The sequence below is a fragment of the Rissa tridactyla genome, chromosome 19 (assembly GCF_028500815.1).
Source record: "Rissa tridactyla isolate bRisTri1 chromosome 19, bRisTri1.patW.cur.20221130, whole genome shotgun sequence".
Taxonomy (NCBI): domain Eukaryota; kingdom Metazoa; phylum Chordata; class Aves; order Charadriiformes; family Laridae; genus Rissa; species Rissa tridactyla.
In genome coordinates this window covers 8,030,116-8,049,041 of record NC_071484.1, presented here as the reverse complement: position 1 = coordinate 8,049,041, position 18,926 = coordinate 8,030,116, and the positions used below count along the sequence as shown (strand labels likewise).

Genomic DNA, 18,926 nt, shown 5'->3' with positions numbered 1-18,926 from the left:
CCCAAGAAATCCTCCTCCACCAGATAAGGTCAGACTTTACATTCCTGTTGTTTATAAGGTTAAAATAGGAGGACGGGGGAAAAAAGAAGGAAAAAAAAAAAACAAAACCCACCCTCGAAGGCTTTGGGGCCACCTTCCCTACCATGGGTTCACAAACCTCGGCTCTTGGCTGGGGGGAAATAACCAAGCGTCACGCCGACGTGGAGATGCTCTTTATTGGCATCCGACGGATACACAAGGACAGTTACCCACCCGGCCGGCGCGGCGACCCGCCACCCCCCCGTGCATCGCCCCCCCACCTCATGCTGCTCACACCCCCCCACAAACCCCCCAATTCCTTCTACGACGGCTATTTCTTCACCGTAAAACTTCCTAATAAATCGGCACTGGTATTACAGAGGGGTGAGTGGAGAAACACACATTCTTTGTACAACAGAAACATTAGAAAAGGACACAAAACGTACCGACGAGCACTAACTTTGGCTTGGTTTTCCCTCCCTGGTTTTTTTTTTTATTATTATTTTTATTTTTTTCCTGCAACCAGGGATTTGAGGCATCCCCCGGCTTCTCTTTGGATGCTGAGTTTGTCTCCGTTTCCTCAGCCCTGAGGAAATCCCTTTACCATGGCAATTGAAACCTCAGACCGTGGCAATATTGTCCTGAAGAAAAGCAATTTCCAGCTGGCCAGGTACGGCCAGGTCGGCTTGTCAGACTGAATCGGGCAGTTTGTTTTGCTTTTGATCTGGGCACTTCGTTCCAGTGGCCCTCAGTTCGTATTTCAGTCGCTTCACCAAAAAAAAGGGACCGATGGAAACAACCTGGCGATAAACAACGTGTAAATTCATCCAAAAAACATCCCTTGTGGATGGCTTGCTCTGGAAGGAGCTGGCGCCCCAGACAGGGGCTCACAAGCCGCAGTCACCCGCTGCAAGTGGGGTTGCATATTTGGGGCAGTTTCCGTGGATTTTAGTGATGGGAGAGAGTCGGGATGCAGATGTGGGAGTCGGACCCCTGTCGAGGCCAAGTGTTCCTAACCAACGGCATTGGCATGAGCAGCCGGCGGCCAAAGTTGTTCCTCCAAAGGGATCTTTGCTCTTTTGTTGCACAAGGGCAGGAGGCATCAAATATCCCATCCTGGAGATCCGGATTCAGCCTGTCCTGCTTTATCATCCAAAGCACAGGGGGCAAAATTCCCAAAAGCTTTTGAAGGACCTGGGCGCTCGAATCCTATTGACGCAGGCTCCGATCCCTTGGGAAGCGCCGAGCTCTCCCTCCCGACGCTCGGTAGCTCTGCTGGGAACAGCCAATCCTTCCACGTTCCCAAGTTTCTCTTGGACCTGCTGCAGTGATTTTGGGGGTGTGCATGTCTCCCTGCCTCCAAATTGAGTCTTTAAGGCCAGAAACGGGGTGGGACCGAAGGCTTGGACTGCAAAACGCAAGCTCGCCTTGCAGGCAGAAGGGCTGCAGGGAAGAGCAGAGGGGCCGGGGCGGGCACCGTCACCCCATGTCACACGTAGAAACATCAAGCAGTTAGTAAAACGACACAGTATTATTTACAAATCTTGCTTATCTCCTTAGAGAGGGGAGGAAAAATCACCTTCTGCCTTCAGGAAAGGGTTTCTGGCTGAACCCAGAGGCGAAGGGGAGGTGGACCTGGCGCCGGTGCTGTGCACAGCTCACTGCGCAGTCCTTCCTCTGCAAACCGTCCGCGGTGCTCCAGGCAAGCGAGATGTCAAAGCTGTGCCTGTGCTGGGGACATCCCCCAGGACCACGGCGGCGGCTCGCTGGGGGAACGAGGTGCTCGCCCGCCCGGCGGCTCCTTGCCAGCATCACCCGTGAGTGAGCTGGGTGCTGGGAGCTGATACGCCAAGAAAATGCACTTCGGAGACGTGGAGGCGGTGAGTGATGTCCCCTCCCCGGGGCTGCGGTGGGGTCCAGGCAGAGGGAGGTGCTGGGGCCACCCGGGGATGCCCCGGGGAGGCAGTCGGTGCTCGGAGGGTTGGCAGCACCCACTGCGCGCCCAGACGGAGGCGAAGGGCCCGTGGGGAGCGGGCAGGGGTGTTTCTGAGCCCCCCTTCGCAGTGCTGGAGGAGAAGGAGCCCTTACAAGCAGGGGTCAGGACCGCCAGCCCCGGCCGGGTCTGCGGGCGAGCAGGGACAGTGCAATCGCGGCAGGGTGGCTTTGCTCCGGGGTCGGTGCAGCACAGGGACACCGGGGTTGGCGCCGGGGGAAGGATGAGCAGAGCCCTTTCGTCGTGTCCCCGCTGCGGGCAGGCACTTTTTCAGCCCTTTCGACCTTCGGTGTCCTCCCGTGGAGCTCCGGCGCCGGGGAGGTGGTGGCACCCAGACACACGGTCCCCAACGTTCGGGTGGTCCCGGCCGCTCCTCACCGAGACCAAAGGCTGGCAGCGCTGCGGAGCGTGCGTGGGGGCTGCGTCCCCCCAGTTTCACAGTGTAGGTTGGGCTGCTGGAAGCCAAGTCCTTTCCCCCAGCCCACCCCCCCCGTGGTGCAGCCCAGCCGTGGGACCAGCCCCTTCCCCAGATCCCACTACAGCAGCTCCGGTTCTCTCCGTGCCCATCCCAGCCCTGCCCTTCACCTGCGGTTTTGGGGGGAAGCAGATGGATTTCAGGGCATCGGAGGGGAGCAGGAGATAGCAGCGGGGTGGGCCAAGGAGGAAGATTGGGAGGAAGAGGAGAAATGGAGCCCCAAGGAGGAAGGAGAAGGGGCTGGGAGGGGATAGAGGAGAGGGCTGAGAGCACGGTGCTCTTTCCTGCATCCCTCCAGCCTCGACGGGCTGCAGAGGATGCTCCGGCGGCAAACAGGCTTCGGGCCTTGAGCGAGACCGAGCCCTGCACCCATCCCACTTACGGGCTGCCGGGGGGAGGTGGGGCTGGGAGGGGGTGATACCGAAACCAGGAGCTCAGTGCATACAGGACTGTAAATCGAGGGGGCCCGGGGAGCCCCCGCTTCCTTCTCACCCTCCCCTCCAGGGCTCTCGGTGCCGGGGAGGGGAGAGGTGAGGGGGCGAAGAGGGAAGGGGACCCCGCGGGGCCGCCCCGGGCCACCCTTCAGACGGGGGAGGTGGCGGTGGACTCGCTGTACAAGCTCTTGGCGATGTCCCCGTGCTGGATGTTGCGCAGGGCGGCGAGCAGGGTGTCCAGGGTGGCCGTCTCCTTGGAGGACCAGTGGGCCAGGAGAGCCCGGGCGGGCGATTCCTCCCGGGTGAAGGAGTCTATGAGGTCCTCTTTGTAGCCCAGCTCCCTGGCCAGTTGCCTCCACGTCTCCTCCGCGGAGCTGCCCAGCAGCTTCTCCACCTCCTCCTGCTTGCTGGGCGGCAGGTTGGCGTAGAGGTTCCCGTCTCCCTTGGGTGCTGGGGTGGACGAAGCGGCGTTAAGCCCATCCCCGGGGTGCCCCTGCCCACCCTGCAGCCCCCGGTTGCCCTACCTGGCCCCTGGGTGCTCTGGCCGGGCGGCTGCTGGTCGTGCAGGCTCTGGCTGTCCACCGAGATGCCGCTGTCGCTGTGCAGCTTCTCCCCCTCCGGCGAAGGTGTCTGGTTCACTGGGCGGTTGTTGGCCCCTTGCTTGTTCTGTTTGCAGTTGTTCCACCTGCAGGGAGAAGAGCGGGGAGGTGACAGCCGGCGGTGACACCCCCCAAGGCTGGGAGGAGGTTTGTTGCTTTGTCCCCCTTTCCTGGGGGACTGCTTTTCCCAGGGAGAAGCATTTCTCCTGCAGCCTCAACCTCTCCAGCGTGGTGGCTGGATTGGTTTAAACTGGCACTTCTAGCTGCCCAGTGGGTGCCGAGCTCCTGAGATTTATCATGGAATCACAGAACCGTTTGGGTGGGAAGGGACCCCAAAGGCCACCCAGTGCCACCCCCTGCCCTGGGCAGGGACACCTCCCACCAGCCCAGCCCCGTCCAACCTGGCCTTGAACCCCTCCAGGGATGGGGCAGCCACAGCTTCTCTGGGTACCCTGGGCCAGGGGCTCACCCCCCTCACAGACAAGAATTTCTGCCTCAGATCTCAGCTAAATCTCCCCTCGTTCAGCGTAAAACCCTTCCCCCTCGTCCCATGGCTCCCCTCCCTGCTCCAGAGTCCCTCCCCAGCTTTCCTGGAGCCCCTTTAGGGACTGGAAGGGGCTCCAAGGTCTCCCCGGAGCCTTCTCTTCTCCAGGCTGAACCCCCCCAGCTCTCTCAGCCTGTCCCCACAGCAGAGGGGCTCCAGCCCTCCCAGCATTTCCGGGGCCTCCTCTGGCCCCGCTCCAACAGCTCCGTGTCCTTCTGCTGTCGGTGCCCCAGCGCTGGAGGCAGCACCGCAGGGGGGTCTCCCAGAGCGGAGCAGAAGGGCAGAATCCCCCCCCTTGCCCCACGCTGCTGGGGGTGCAGCCCAGGCTGCGGGGGGTTTCTGGGCTGCGAGGGACGGGTCAGGGCTCCCTTCTGCACGGAGCTGCCGCAGAAAAGCGTCTGCGCTGCCCAGGCTCGCGGGGGTGCCCGGGCTCGCGGGGGTCCCGGTGCTGCCTGTGGGTCCCCCCCACTCTCGGGGTGCCTCCAGCCCGGGGTGCCCGGGCAGCGGCCGAGCCGGCCCTGGCTCGCCCGGGTCCAGGTGCAAGCCCAGCGCCGGGATGAGCCGCTGAGCGTGATCGGCCGCGACGGCGCCTGCGGCGTGCCGGAATGAGCAGGGGCCGGGCAGGGGGGGCCGTTGCAATGAGGGCTGGGTGGGGTGCGTGGTGTATACCCCCACCCTGCTGCCCTCTCCCTCTTTCACCTCCTCAAGCTTTCTCATGCATTTTTGGAAATCCAGCTCCTACCCACCCAGCCTGGTGCCCTTCCCTCCATTGCTGGTGACAGCTCCGGCTGCAGGACCTCTGCGGCGGGGGGACATAGCCTGTTTCCCACTACCCAAATCCTCTGCCATGCCCCCATGGCACTGCCAGGGTCCCCCACCTTTTGAAAGCGATGTAGGCCACCAGCCCCACCACCACGGCCGCCAGGATGGAGCAGTAGACGGGGATGAGGTTGTCGGCGGTGCCGCGGCTCACGACGGGCTGCGAGCTGCCCATGACGGTGGTGCCGGTGTCTGCCAGGGTGCTGGGCATCACCTCGGTGTTGAAGGGGTCCCTGGTGACAGGCTCGGGGCTGTCGGAGCCCACCAGGGATGGCGTGTGTGTTGTCCAGCGAGGGTGGAGGTCTGCCGGGCAGGAGGGGAAAAGAAATGAGAATAATTAGCCGCGCAGCCGGCCATGCCTCGTAACGGGCTGTGGTGGGTGAACTGGTGAAAGGACAACGATCTCTAGAGGGATCTTCTTCCAATGGATACGGGGCCTGCGGAGGTGCCAGCTCTGCCCCATCCTGTTGTCCCCAGGCTTGTCTTTGCAAACCGCCTTGCCCCCAGACAGCACTGTCCTCCCTGGTCCCCAGGACAAGCTGAAGCCGTCCCCTGTCCCGAATGGCTGGTGGTGTCTGGTCATGGACAGGGACATGGCTTCATGAGCTCTTCTTTCACACCACTGGGTTTGCTCGAGTCCTGCAGCTCTTCCCCTGACGTCCAAGCTGCAGACTGAGCCCCGAGCTCCCACCGCTGGCACCGAAGCCCCAGCTGCCTCCCGTCCACCGCACGTCTGCGCCGGACCCGTGTGAAGCAACCAGCTCCTCCACAGCTCGCCCGGAGCCGGGCTCATCCGCTGCCAGGGCCACCAGTGCCTGGATTTGCCCCTTTCCCGGCCCCGGCTGGGAGTCACCCTGCTCCCGCCGCACCCAGGCACGTCCCACAGAGCGAGTGGATCCGTCTGGTCTTGCCCAGGGAAAGCGCTCTCACCTGTGGCTCTCCCACCCCTTCCCTTGGGTGCCGGCTCCCTCCCAACCGCCCAGCCGAGCCCAGGGCTGCCCCCGCCGGCACCGAGACCCACGGGGATGTGCCACCTCTGCCGTCCCGGTGAGGACGCAGTGGGTGCCGTGGTGGAGAGCTGGCACCTCGCCCGGCCGGCCGGACCCCGCTGCCCTTTGGGAGCGGCGCTTCGGTGGCCGGCAGGGCTTTTTCCGGCGGGGCCCCGCTGCCACTAACAAAGCTGGCCCTGTGCTCCTTGACTTATGGCTCCATTTACTCGACCCTTTCAAGAGAGCTGCGCTGGCTGCCCCCGCGCTGTGAATCAGCGGCAGCCGGGACAAAGCTCTTTTCTCCCCGGCCAGGCTCGGGGCAGGGAATCGCGCTGCTGCTGCCAAGGAGCCACCGGGGCGTCCTCAGCTGAAGCAGCCCGGTCGCTCCCTGGGGGCTCTGCAGGACAGCGGGGTGCAGGCTGGCACGGCGGGGGGCTGCCGCTGGTGAATGATGCCCTCCCCCTTCCCCTGGGCACCGAACCCTCCTGGGCTGCGGGGCTGGCTGTTCCCCTGCCCCTCAGGGCAGTTAATTCCCATCAGAAACCCATCGGCTGCCACCGTCCCTCCTGATGAAGGCTCGGGCGCTGGCGAGTGTGGCACCCGAGACTGGTGAACCTCTCGGCTTCGCTCGCCGTTCCTGGATGCTCAAAGCCACCCGGCAGAGTCCCTGCGCCCGCAGCAGCGTCCTGCCAAGGGAGCCCCTGGGAAGGGCTGGGCAGACCCTGGGGCCGGGCATTCGCGAGGGAGTCGAGGGCTCGCGGCAAGCGCTGCCTCGGCAGGGAGCTGCGCGCTGAAACGCCCAAGGGCTGGGGGTCTCAGCTGGACACCGGGGTCCTCTCCTCTCCCCTGAGCCCAGGGACGTGCCCCTGCTGTGGTGCAAAGGGAAACTAAGACAGGGAGAGCTACAGGAGACCCGGCGAACCCTCCGCAACCGCTCTCCCCGGAAAAGGCGGCGTTACCTCTGCATTCGGCGTCCGAGACGGCCGTGCACTCCTTCACCAACACCTCGTTCTCCTCGCAGGTGGTGCAGGGCAGGCAGGGGTCCACGAAGTTGGCTTCACTGGAGAAGGTGCCCTCGGGACACTCCTCGCAGACCGTGTCCTGCGAGTCCTGGCAGGGGAACATGAGGCCGAAGCCCACCTCGCACACCCGGCACTCCTTGCAGCTCCCGCTCGGCTCGTCCTGGTAGTAGCCGTAGGCGCAGCGGCACACGGCGTCGTCCGACTCCACGCAGGGCGCGGACATGCTCTTCAGCCCCACGCACTGCGTGCAGGGCTTGCACGGCTCCGTGGCGCTCACCGTGTCCGAGTAGGTGACGCCTGGCAGGGGACAGAGGGGGAGGTGAGAGGGGTCCCAGCATGGCGTCCCCATCCCTGTGGCCAATTTGCTCCCTGGCGCTGGCTTCGTCCCCTCACCAAATGGTGCCGGGCCAGGAAGATGGGCTTGTGCAGCAGCTGCTGGCTGGGACCATCTCCTCTTTCACCATTTTCTCCCTCCTCTGAGCCAAAGGGAGAGGTGCGTGTGCCCCCCAACACCACCGCGCATCCCCCAGCTCCACTCCCCATTAACAGCTACACCCTTTCTGCAGCAGTTCCCAGTGGGGATCCGGCCTCTGAGCTCCTGCAGCCTGGGCAGGGCTGGATGCTGCCCTCAACGTGCCCGTCCCTGCCGTTATGTCCCATCCCTGGAGAGGTTCAAGGCCAGGCTGGCCAGGGCTTTGAGCAGCCCGGGGTGGTGGGAGGTGTCCCTGCCCAGGCAGGGGTGGCACTGGGTGATCTTCAAGGTCCCTTCCCACCAAAACCATTCTGTGATCCCACTAGTTGGTGCCCGTGTCCCTGGGTGAGCATCCCTGCCCCCAGGCAAGCACCATCCCCGCTTTCGACCTCTGGATGGTTCCCCTGGGTGTCCTACAGCCATCACAGCTCCCCAGCATCCCAAATGCTTTCTCCTCCACATCCTGCCCGGGGGGTCCCTCGGGCCATCGCCACCCTGTGCCCCCTCCCCGTGTCCCCAACGTGGGGTGTGATGTGAACAGGAGGTTACAACACTAATTGCTGACTCTCCTCTGACCCCAGGGCTTCTTGCTCTCCAGTTTCATCCCGCAGGACTGACTCTGCCGGGGAAATCAATCCTCCTCCCGCAGCCCAGTAAGCCACCCCCGCGCCCCCTCCCTCCCCTGCCCGCTCCCAGAGGTGTTTGAAGATATTTTTAGCCCTGGAAGACGGGTCAGCTCCCGTCCTGGTGGGCACAGCTGCTGTCCCTGCGTTGACTGCCTCCTGTCGATCCCCCCAGAGCCCACACTGCCGCAACGCCCCGTCTTCCCTCGTCCGAAATGCTGGGGTAAAGTCCAGCCTCCTTGATGGAGAAGGTGTCGGGAGATGAAGTGCATCCCTCTGCTAGCCCTGCTCCTCGGGAAGGGCACCCAGCCACGTGCTGATCTGTAATTACCTGCCTGTCTCCCGGGGATGGTCGTGGGAGACAGCAGCTCCCACCCTCAGTGGCCTCCAGCTTCCCTGGGTGGCCAACGAGAGACCAAGCCATGGACAGGCTCAGGGCAGAGCTGTTCTGGTGCTTGATTTTTTGCTGCTTTCAAGACAGACGGGAAGGAAGAGCCCCGAGACCGTGGTGAGGGGCAGGGTTAGCATCGTCGGCGCAGGAGGAGTGGGATGGAGGTGCCGTCCCAGCCTCAGCGACTGCTTCCCCACTGGGGCTCAGCTGCAGCAAACCCTGAGCAGCGACAGCCGTGACATTTCCAGCCCCCCGAGTATCCCCGCACTGTGTCTGGGTGTCCTGCTCCTCTCTGGGGGCTGGTCCTGTGCCCTCCCTGGAACTACAGGACCCCTGGGATGAACCCGCTCCGCCGCTGCTGGCCCTGAGCCACCACCTTGGCTCTGCCCCGGGGTGGGCTAGTAGCCCACTGCCCATCAGAGCCAGAACAGCACCGGGTGGGCCGCTGGCGTGCACGGCTCCCATTAACCTGGGCTCATCCTTTGCATTATTCTGAATTATTGATAGGCACCATTAGAGCGGGGAAGTGGCCAGGAAAGGCATACGGCTGAGTGGGCACATTTTCAGTGGCAGCAAGGTATCCGAGCTGAGCAATTACAGCTGAGATTCAACCAGGGCCCCCTCCCTCCCGCCCGCAGCGATGGAGGCTGGCGAGGGGGATAAATAAATCATGAGGCAGCAATCAGGGGTGGTTGGCAAGGAGGGGGAAGAAGGAAAATTATAATAAAAAAAGCACAAGTGGCCATTTGGGCTAATGCAGGGATCGGCCCCCCAGCCCGACCCGCACGGGCTTTGGCAGGGCTGGTGCTTTGGTTGTAGGGAATGTTTTGCAAAACAATTTGGCTGGTGAATCGGGAAGATGTCCAAGGCTCGGAGACAGCCCGGGGTGGAGGTGGGGATCCCGGGGCCCAGGGCCGTGCCCGCATTCCTGCCCGCCGGCTCACGTTTGGCAGCGAGGATGCTCTTCCGGGACCGGGGCTGCCTGCGCCTGCCCAGCCCTGCCGCGGCGGGGGCCAGAAGGACCCTCTCCCCACCCCAGCATAGGCCAGCAGGTCTCCTTCTCCTCCCCAGAACCTCAAAATCCCACTCTGGGCTCAGAGGAGAGCTGGGGGGCATTTGCCCCCTCCCAGCACCTGCACTCACGGGTCACCCCCTCCCAGCTGAGGAGCTCCTGGGGATTAGTCCGTGCTGCCATTAATGAATGCATGAAAGGCTACAGCTGGGGCAGGGCTGGGGGTATAAAGCAGGAGGGTTTGCAGGGGCTTTGTTCTGGTTGTGGCTCCTTGGTTTGTCTGCTGTCCCCTCTTTGGGGCTGGGTCACCCCCTCGGTGCTCCTTCTGATGAAGGTTGCCTGATCCTGCCCTGGGGTGTCCGCCACGTGCCGTGCAGCTGGGTAAGGAGGGGACCCTGTGTTGTAGGCACTGCCAAGCAAGGGGTGGCAGGGCTGTGAGCTGGTGGGGGGGGGAAACTGGGGCATGGAGGGGGGACTGGCAGCTGCCTGGGGGTCGGGAGCACTCAGCCTTGCTGGCCCAGCAGCAGCAGAGCGAAGCGGGGCACAAAGTGCTGCCCTGGGGCTTTGCTCTCAGCCTGTGTGCGGGGCTGGGAGGTTGCGGTGGCTGCTCCTGGCTGCTCTCGTTCCCACAGGGGTGGAGGAAGGGGCCAGACCCTTTTGTCCTGCTGCTTTCCAGCTCAGCTCCCTGATCCAGCACCGGAGCTGCTGCCTGATGTTAATACCCTGCAAAAATGCAAATGCCTGGCCTGGGGCAGCGTGGGGTTGGGAAGGACGAGCTGGGATGCAAACCAGCGCAGCGGCACTTGCACCCTGGCTGATGCGTGGGCTTCCAGCACCCGGGTCATGACCCTGGTCTCTCCATAAGCCCCATGTCCTCCAGGGAGAGTGGGATGTCCCCCCAGCCCCCAGAAAGAAATCAGGGAGACAAGCCATCTGCCAGGCTGGAAGTGCAGGGGGTTACGGGAAACAGGCTCATCGGAGCATCCCCAGGGATGGGAAGGGATTTACGGCCCCACATGCCCGGCAGCTGGAGCCTGACACCCTGGGCAAGTTCCCTGCAGGAAGGGCTCATGGGGAAGGATGGTGGCTGCCCTGGCACCTCGGAGCAAGATGGGTCTGAGCCCAACGCAGCCCAGGAGGGAGCGATGCCGGTGGGGTTATCCTGCGCAGCATCCCTGAGGTTGCAGCCAGGGGGATCCAGCCCCTGCAGCCAGGCGCTGGGAGGGTGAGCGCCGTGCATCGATTTTGCAAGAAAGCAGAAGTATTTTTAGCTCTGCCCTGACACTGCTCCGTCCCCTGCTCCGCGCTGGCGCTGCTCTGCTTATACGGCTTCTTCCCCCCGGACTTCGCCTCCTCTTTGCTCCCCCGCAGCCGCGCTCCGTCCCTTCCCCCTCTCACACCACCTCCCCACAGCGATCCGGGCTTGGCTGGCACAGCTTTTCCTACAAATAGTTGTCCTTAGGCCTTCAAAGGGTTTGCAGCAGTAAATTTGAAGGGCAGATTGCTTATGCTTATCGTGGCATTGTTTAAACTGTAACAGTTGGGCCACTTCATCTGTAAGCATTTAAGCAGGTCTCCAGCACACATCTCCGACCGACGTTTATGAAGCATTTGACATAGGCAATGCGCCTGGGGCTGGCCAGGAGAAAACTGCTCCCCTCTCTCCTGGGGACCTACGTGGTTTGCTGCTTCCCTCTCAAACTCACTTTCATTTTGCAGTCTTTATACGGTTTAAAAAAAAAAAAAATTAAAAATACAGGTAGCCCATTGGGAGACATCCTTGTGGCTGGATCAGAGACCGATGTGCAGTCGGTGTGGGGAGGGGAATTTTTCGGAGGCAAACGCTGGCCACAAGCCAGTAGCCAGGGAGCCATCAGGAGGGGAACGGTGCAGGAAGGGGGGGGTCTGCAAAGGTGCCTGGCACCGATGGGTCCCAAAACAGGGAGAGCTGCTGCACCCACGGCTGGGATTTGTCGGGCAGATGCTCTGGGGAAGGGCTGGCAGGAACCCGGGTGTTGGTGCAGAGATGGCTGCCCCGGGAAGGCTGTGTGGGGTGATGCTGTGCCCGGGCAACACTTCCAGGAGGGAAAGAGCATGCACATGGGGACGCCCAAGTGCCTACTAATGCTCATGGTCCCCAGACCCCGTGCCGGCCCCTTTGTGGCGCTTCAGGGGGGAGCAGGTACTCACTGTCCAGGCAGGGCTCGCAGACTGTCTGGTTGGCCCCGCAGGGCTGCACCACCCCCTCTCCCAGGTTGCAGGCTTTGCAGCACTCCCCGCTCGTCGTGTACATCTTGCTGAAGCACTTGTCCTTGGAGCCCCAGGCGGGTCCCTGGGAGAGAAAACGGAGCCGGGAGGTGACCCTCGATACGGGACCCAACCCGCCAGGGCAGGCAGACACATGTGGCGCACCGGGGTAAGGTCCTGCTCTGGGGTGGACGTTCCACATCGGGGCTAAAGGGGGCTCGAGTTAAATACACATCTTGGGAGAAATGACTTTCCTATGCAAAACTTGCTCATCAGGAAAATCCACATCTCCATGATCCGGGCTGGTGGGTATTCTGTGGGGGGGATGTGGGCTTTTCTGCAGAGTTACAGCATTGTTTGCCCTTGTCTGTCATCTGAGTTGTCTCCTCTAAGGATGCTGTGCTATCCTGAAGGGTCCAGCCCTTCCCACCCTGCAGGCTGGCGGCAGGGAGACCTGCTTGCACCATGGAGGGTTTGGAGAGCTGGGGTGGCAGCTCTGCACGTTGCTCTTGCTGCACATGGGGATCAGAAATCAGACCCCAGGATGGAAGTGAAGACTTTGGAAGGAGCACTGAGAGCTTCAGCAACATGACTGTCTAACAGAAGTAAGAGTATCTCCTTATAAAACCTGTCATCGCATATGGAAGCAATAAACCTGCCGCGAGTGGCAGGGTCAGAGCCACCCTGCACATGCACTTTGCAGCCTGGGGTGTGTTTGTGGGGCATCTGCTCCCCAAAACACCTCTTGGCCAGGGCGAGGAAGCCTCCTTGCGCAGATGTGGGGTTTCCAAGATGCTCAGGATGATCTGAGCTCCGCCGGTGCCCCTTTTGCTCCCTCTGCACGTAGGCAGGTGTGCTCCCGGGCTGGACCATGCCTTTGCCATCCAGCTAAGCCTGATTTTTTTTTTTTTTTTTTTTTGGGGGGGTGGGGGGGAGAAACTCGGCGAATGCTTGGAGAAGCTCTCCCTCCCCGTGCATCTGGATGCCTCGTCAGCCAGTTGGCCGCCTCCTTGCACAATGCGGCGTTATGAACTCGCTGTGCATCAGCCGGCAGCATCCGGCCCGGCTGAGACAATGGAGCGCCAATTATAGGCATCTGAATGACAAAGTGCTCCAATTACCCTGCGCTTGAAAGCATGTGCTCTCCTCGCTGGCGCTGCCTTGCCAGCCCAGGCTGGCAGCCCGCTCCGGCACCCGGCCCCAGCTGCGCAGGCAGGGGGGTTTGGGGAGGGGGGGGTGTCTTCCCAGCACCCCCAAATGACAGCTGGGGAACGGGCTTTGGGGTGAGGGAAGGGGCTTGCTCCGCAGGGGGACAGACCTGGCTCACCGGGCTTTGCAGCAAAACCGGCTGGAGCTCAGCCCGCTGCTCCGTCCCCGGCTTCCAGCGCCTCCCCTGCTTGGGCGGGGGTCTGTCCCCCTCCCACCCGTGGCCGTGGCAGCCGCCGCCGTGAGCGGGGCCGGGGGAGCGGCCGGAACGTGCCTGGCTATAAATAAGCGCTGGGAAGGCTGGGGCCGCGCAGCTGGGGCCGGCGGCCGCCCGCTCTCCCACGCCGCAGGCAGCTGTGAGCGGCCCCGTCTGCCCGCGGGGACGGGACCCGGCCGCCCGCTTCCTCCGTGCGACACCCCGGCCCCCGGCAGCTGACCCCAGGGACCCCTGCTGGCCGCACGTCCCCCTCCCCATAGGGCTGCCACGATGCCTCCTCCCTGCCACGTCCCCCCTCTGCGCCCCTAAATGCTATGGAAAACGCAGCTTCCAGTCCCAGGTGCTGCACCCCCCGGCTCTGCCCGCGTTTCCCTTTCAGTTCTGTGTCTTGAGCACTGAAACCCCCATAAAGATTAACACACTTGTGAGAGGGGCACATGGTCTGCATTAGCCCGCTGAAATGTGCATGTTATTAACACAACTCCTGTTGACAAAGCCACAGGTATTAACACCATAAAGCATTTTGACAGCTGGACCGAGGCGGGGGGACACGGACGGAGGGTGCGAGCAACACCTCTGTAAGCTTTTAATTGCTTTTGGAGTTGTGTCAGTGGGTTTTTGTGTCCTAGCAGATGCCGCCGGTTGAGGAGATGGGCTCAGAGGAAGGCAGGCGAAGCGGGAGTTCGGCATGGCACCATTAGCTCCGGAGCCCTGGCAGAGAAAATCGCTTTGCACTGGAGTGGAGAAGGGAGGGGATGCTACAGCTGGAGATGGGCCCAGCGGCAAGCCTGGATCCGAACCGCCCGTGAGCCTGACGGACTGGCTCTGCCTTTCTTGGCGAAGCACCCTGCCCAGGAAAAGCCAAACCCCTGGCTCCGAGCAATCCCCAAAATTTGGGCAGCAGAGAAAGCCACGTCTGAGGTCTGCGGGTCCGGCCAACCCTCGGCACGGCGGGATCAGGAGGGCTCTGCCTCTTCCCACACGGAACTGCCGGCCAAGCAGCGCAGGTACAGAGCAACGAACACGGGGTGCCGGGGGTCGGGTGTCCCCGGGGCTGCGGCCACAGCTGGGGGTGCACATCTGGACCTGCCCGGGCGAGGGCTCAGCAGAGCAGCCAGGCTCCTGCCGTGCGCACCCCCAGCCCCCCCGGCTCAGTGGGTGAGATCCTGGGGGGCAGATGCAGCCCCGAGGCAGTGGCCGCCCCGGCTGGTGGCGGCTGGGCTCAGCCCTGGCCCGGGGAGGCGGCTGCGGGGACATGGGGGACACCGAAGCCCAGCCCCACTGCGGCAGGCGGGGGGCTGCCCCAGGTGGGTAATTCCCTGGGGTGAAATCACTTGAATCCATACGGCTGGGACAGTCTTTGCCTTTCCTGCCACCGACCCGCCACCACGAGCATCCCTGGGGAGCTTGGCCAGCCCGGTGCCGTGCCCGGCACTGTGGGAAGGAGCCCCTCCGGCACGGAGCCGCGCACCGCTCTCCTCCTCGCTCTCTGCACGAAACCACTAAAGCGCCGGCTTTAATGTCCTGCCCGAAAGGTGTCCTGCTGCCTGACGAAACCTCTGGGACCCCCGTCAAATCCTCCCCCGCCAAAAGCCCTGTTTCTGCCCCAGGTAGGTGGGTCCATCCCCGTGTGCCCCCACCCCCGGCTCTCCTGCTCCGGGCGTTCCCCTCTCTCCTGGCCCCCCCGTGCCCTGAATTTCTGTCTCTGGCACCCACTGAGGCTGTGCCCGTCCCGGGGGCTCACGCCGGGGGGAAAAGGGTCTCACCCCTCGCTCCGGGCAGCGAAGTCGGAGCTGGGAAGGTCTAAGGGAGATTTCTCGGGATGTGGGATGGCAGGAGATGAAGGCACTGGGGTGTGGGCGGCTTCTCCCCCCCCCCGCCCCCGCCATTGACTGAGGGCTCTGTCATCCTTTTTTCCTGGGTAAAAGGGATGACAGAGCTCGGTGCAGCGGGATCGGAGGGGCTGCACAAGCCACCCCTGTGGGTCCCCCACCACCACCCGCCTCCCCGGGCGCCCTCCCTTTGCCGCCAGCGGTGTTCCGCCTGGCACCCCCGGCTCCCCCGCTGCTGCCCGGTGCCTCCGGGACCTCCCGCCCCGCATCCTCAGGGCTCTGCATCCCGGTACATGTGGGACCCTCCGTATCTGCAGCCTGCTACCCCCGGGGACCCTCCAAATCCCCCCGCGCGGTGCCTCCGGGACTCTCCATCCCACCCTCGCCCGGTGCCTCCGCTACCCCGGGGACCCCCTGCGCTCCCGCGGGACGCCGCACCCCCGCTCCCCCCGGCCGGTCCCGCACTCACCGCCGGCAGCAGGAGCAGCAGCAGCGGCAGGAGCCCGGCCATGGTGCGCGGGGGCGGCGGGGCCGGTCACCCCCCCGAGAGCCGGTGCGCGGCCGGGCTGCCCTCCCTCTGCCGCCCGCCGCCTCGGCGGCAGCCAGAAAAGGGCTGCAAGTCCCTCCTCCTCCTCCTCCTCCTCTCCGCCCCCGGAGCATCACAGCGAGCGGCCGAGCCAGCACCCTCCTCCGCCGGCACACAAAGCCCAGACCCCCCCGGGTTCCCCCCCGGCCCCCACCGCTCTCCCACGAAGCGCTTTTGGGGTGCGCTCCGTCCCCAGCCCCTCAATAATTCGCGCTCATCCATCCCTCTCCATGCACCCTCCTTTGCTGTCCATCGGTCCACCTGTCTCCATCCCCTCAAACACCCACGTCCATCTGTCCGTCTGTCCCTGCACACCTCGCTCCAGCCCTCCGCCGGTCACCGTCCCCGTGACGGGTTTGTTAATGGTATTGCAGCCCTCTGAGAGGCTCTGGGCAAGTCGGCAGCTGTGGCTGGGATGGGGCGACCAGATCTCCTCTGTCTGCGTGAGACAAGGGACAACATCCCACGGGTGCCTGGATTTGTGACACCCCCAGGACGCAGACCCCAAGGTCTGTCACAACCGTCTGGGTGACAGGGAGGGGTCCCCAGCGGGGAGCAGGCGGGTGATGCTGCAGTGTCTGAAGCTGCCTCTTTGTAAATCCACCCTTGGCAGTAAAAAACAAACCCAAGCCATATTGACCGTATCTCCTCTGCCCCGGTGCTCCCAGCTTTTTTGCAGGATGTCTCTCCCTGGCGTCCCGCCCAGCCCAGACCCCACGGTGATGGAAGTTGGAAATGTCATGGCCTTTCCCCCGGCCTGGCACGGACCCTGCCCTGGTGTGTCAGCACCAGAAACGCTCTTTGTGGGGCTCGCTGGAAAAATGAAGTGGGTTTTCTGGTGGCGCTGGAAAGGGAGGGTAGCTGGAAACGGCCCAGACAAGCTGTCGCTGGCCCCCGGGATGGCTCCTGCGGCCGGGACGGAGGAGAGATGCCGTCTCTCCCTGACTTTGTCCACTGCACGGTGGATTTGGCCTCGTGCCCTGCCAATGCCAGGTGTTTCCTCACCCCTCCAGGCTCTGCAGGTGCTTTTGGGGGTCTCTGTAGTGATGTTTCATCCAGACTTTGCCACCACCGTGACCCTTTGAGCCCCACAGCTCCCGACGGCCCCGTGGGCTCTTCCCTTGAGTCACATCTTTCTCTCTGGGTGCAAAGTGCCTGGGGCTGAGCGCAGCTCAAATGGATTTCCTCCTGAAAAGCAAATTATCGACCTCCCGAGGCTCACGAGGTCAGCTGCTCCCGGCCGGGCAGCCGGGAAGGGGTTCAAGGAAAGTCCCTTGTTCGCAGCCTCACCTTTTAATAGGACAAAACCAAAGCCAAAGCTGCCGTTTGTTCTCCGGCACAGAGATGCGGGAACACATGTGCGAGCCACATGGTGACAGGTTTGCCGGCCAGAAAGCCATGCCGGGGCCAGGTGGGGATGGGGCAGGGTGCGTGCGGGGCCATGGGACGCGGGATGCCCACCCGCAGGTCAGATGGGCAGGGAGGGAGGCGAGAAGCCAAACATCCCGCTCGCTTTTTAATGCACCGATGAATGGAAACGGGGCAAAGCTGCCTGTGGGCACAGCGGGGGGAGCAGCACCTCCTGCCATTAATCTGCCTTTGCCGCTCCACCACAGCGAGCGGCAAACCCAGCGGCTTTCCTTGGCCCCTTTGATAGATCCCTCCACCCCGCAGGGTGCTGGGATGTGGCATCCCACCGCAGGATGCACTTGCCGGGGATGCAGGACTTGGGACAAATGGTCCCCGAGCCCCTCTCCCTCCCTGCCACCCCCCGAGCACCAGAGCTGCACAACAGCCCGATGCCACCGTGGTGAAATCCCGGTACCGGTGATGTAAAGCGGAGCCTGAGGCAGAGACGGCCGCTCAGCTGGGCTGCATCTGCACGAGGCTGGGCCGGCGGCCAGCGAAGGTAAGTGAAAACTTCTGCTCCCATCCCAGCCTTCTGCGGCTCCTTTGCTGACGGGACTCGCTAGCGCTTTTCATTAAATCCCCCGCACACTCTTTTTTTTCCTGTCCCAAAAAGGTTGCGGCCCTTTCCTGGCTCCATGAGATGACAAAGAGCCTCTTAAAAGTCTGCTGTCGCCTCTTGGAATTAAAACCAAAGGCTCCAGGGGTTTATTTTCTGGGGGAGCATCCTTTAGGCTGCCAGTGGAAGACGGCACCCACTGCCGTATTACAACCCCTAAGGTCAACCAAAAGCTGCATCCCCCCGCAATCGGCTCCGTGTGCCAGAGTGTGGCCGGTCACACTCCTGGGGGCCCAAAACTTGGTCTCAGCGACGCTGCGGGTCCCGCTCTGCCCCGGCGGGACGATGCCGCGGGGGCTGGCGCGGCGCTGGCTGCCGGCAGAGCGGGGTCTGCCTTGCTGAGCACAGGCGGGGGGCAGTTTGGCTGCCAGCTGCCCCCTTGCCATAAGGAAAAGGGTTTTCTTGTTGGTTCCCCACCTCCCTTCAAGCTTGAGGGGGGACACATATCGGGAGGGTTCCCCACTGGAGGGGCAGCGTGGGGCTGTTGGCACCTGGGCAGCGTCGCTGCCTGGGAGAGAGACAGCCGGCGTCCCTCCTCGCCCCTGCAAAGGGAAGGTTTAATTAGCTAGAGCCCAATTACAGCTTGGTGAAATATTGCATTAAGCCCCTCTCAAGGACGGAGCAGGCAGCGTCCTTGGAGCAGCCGTCGCTGCCCCTCCTTATTTCTTCAGGCTCACCCAGGTCATCCCCCAACCGCCTCCAAAGGCCGCAGGTGTCCGAGCAAAACCCGGCGACGCTTTTCCCCCTCCACCCCCTGCGGGGACCCGCCGGAGCCCCCAGACCAGCACAAGTTAAACACCCAGTGTGAGCTCCAGCCTTCAAACTTTTTATTGATTTTACTAAAAAGCATAGGTAATTACTTTCCCGACAAAGACAGTAACACAGTAATGGAAAGTTATAAATAACGATGAATAAATAATACACATTGGGAAAATATCATCCCGGCCGTTCACAGCCAGGGCTGAGAGCATCAATAAAGGTCTGCAAGGAAAAGCCCGGGGAGGGGCAAAAGGGCCCCCGTGACCATGGGCTGGGACCGGTTTTGGAGCTGGGAATGGGTCCTGGAGCGTGGCAGAGCCCGGTTGTGCTGGGGGGAAGGTGGGGGGGGACCCTGCACTGCCCACGTTGTGCTGGGAAAAGTCCCTTTCGAGGGGGAAAGGGAGGAAATTTGGGGTGGAAATGGGGCTGTGGAGTTTGTGCCGCTGACTTTAACTGAGGGGCTTCACTTTGCCGGGAGCCATTGGAGCTTTCCTCGATGGAGAGGAATTCATGGCAATAAGGCACCTTTTAGAAAATTCATGACTTTTTTTTCAATGGAAAAAGGTAGAGGAGGAGGAGAAATTGTTTCACGTGAGCTCTCGGTGGCCAGTTCATTTGCACCTTGGGCCGCTTGGCGAGAGCCAAACCCCGTGGAGAGCGCA

At 62.8% G+C, this 18,926-nt stretch overlaps 1 protein-coding gene across 1 annotated transcript; it reads right to left on the bottom strand.

Moving 5' to 3' along the window:
* Positions 1 to 333: 333 nt before the first annotated feature.
* NGFR (nerve growth factor receptor) lies at positions 334 to 15,471 on the bottom strand. The gene is made up of 6 exons (XM_054224815.1): positions 15,363 to 15,471; positions 11,582 to 11,723; positions 6,831 to 7,190; positions 4,942 to 5,185; positions 3,445 to 3,605; positions 334 to 3,370 (listed from the first exon to the last, which is right to left on the bottom strand). The coding sequence occupies exons 1-6, from the start codon at positions 15,402 to 15,404 to the stop codon at positions 3,069 to 3,071; spliced, it is 1,251 nt and encodes a 416-aa protein (XP_054080790.1). The 5' UTR covers positions 15,405 to 15,471; the 3' UTR covers positions 334 to 3,068.
* Positions 15,472 to 18,926: the final 3,455 nt, after the last annotated feature.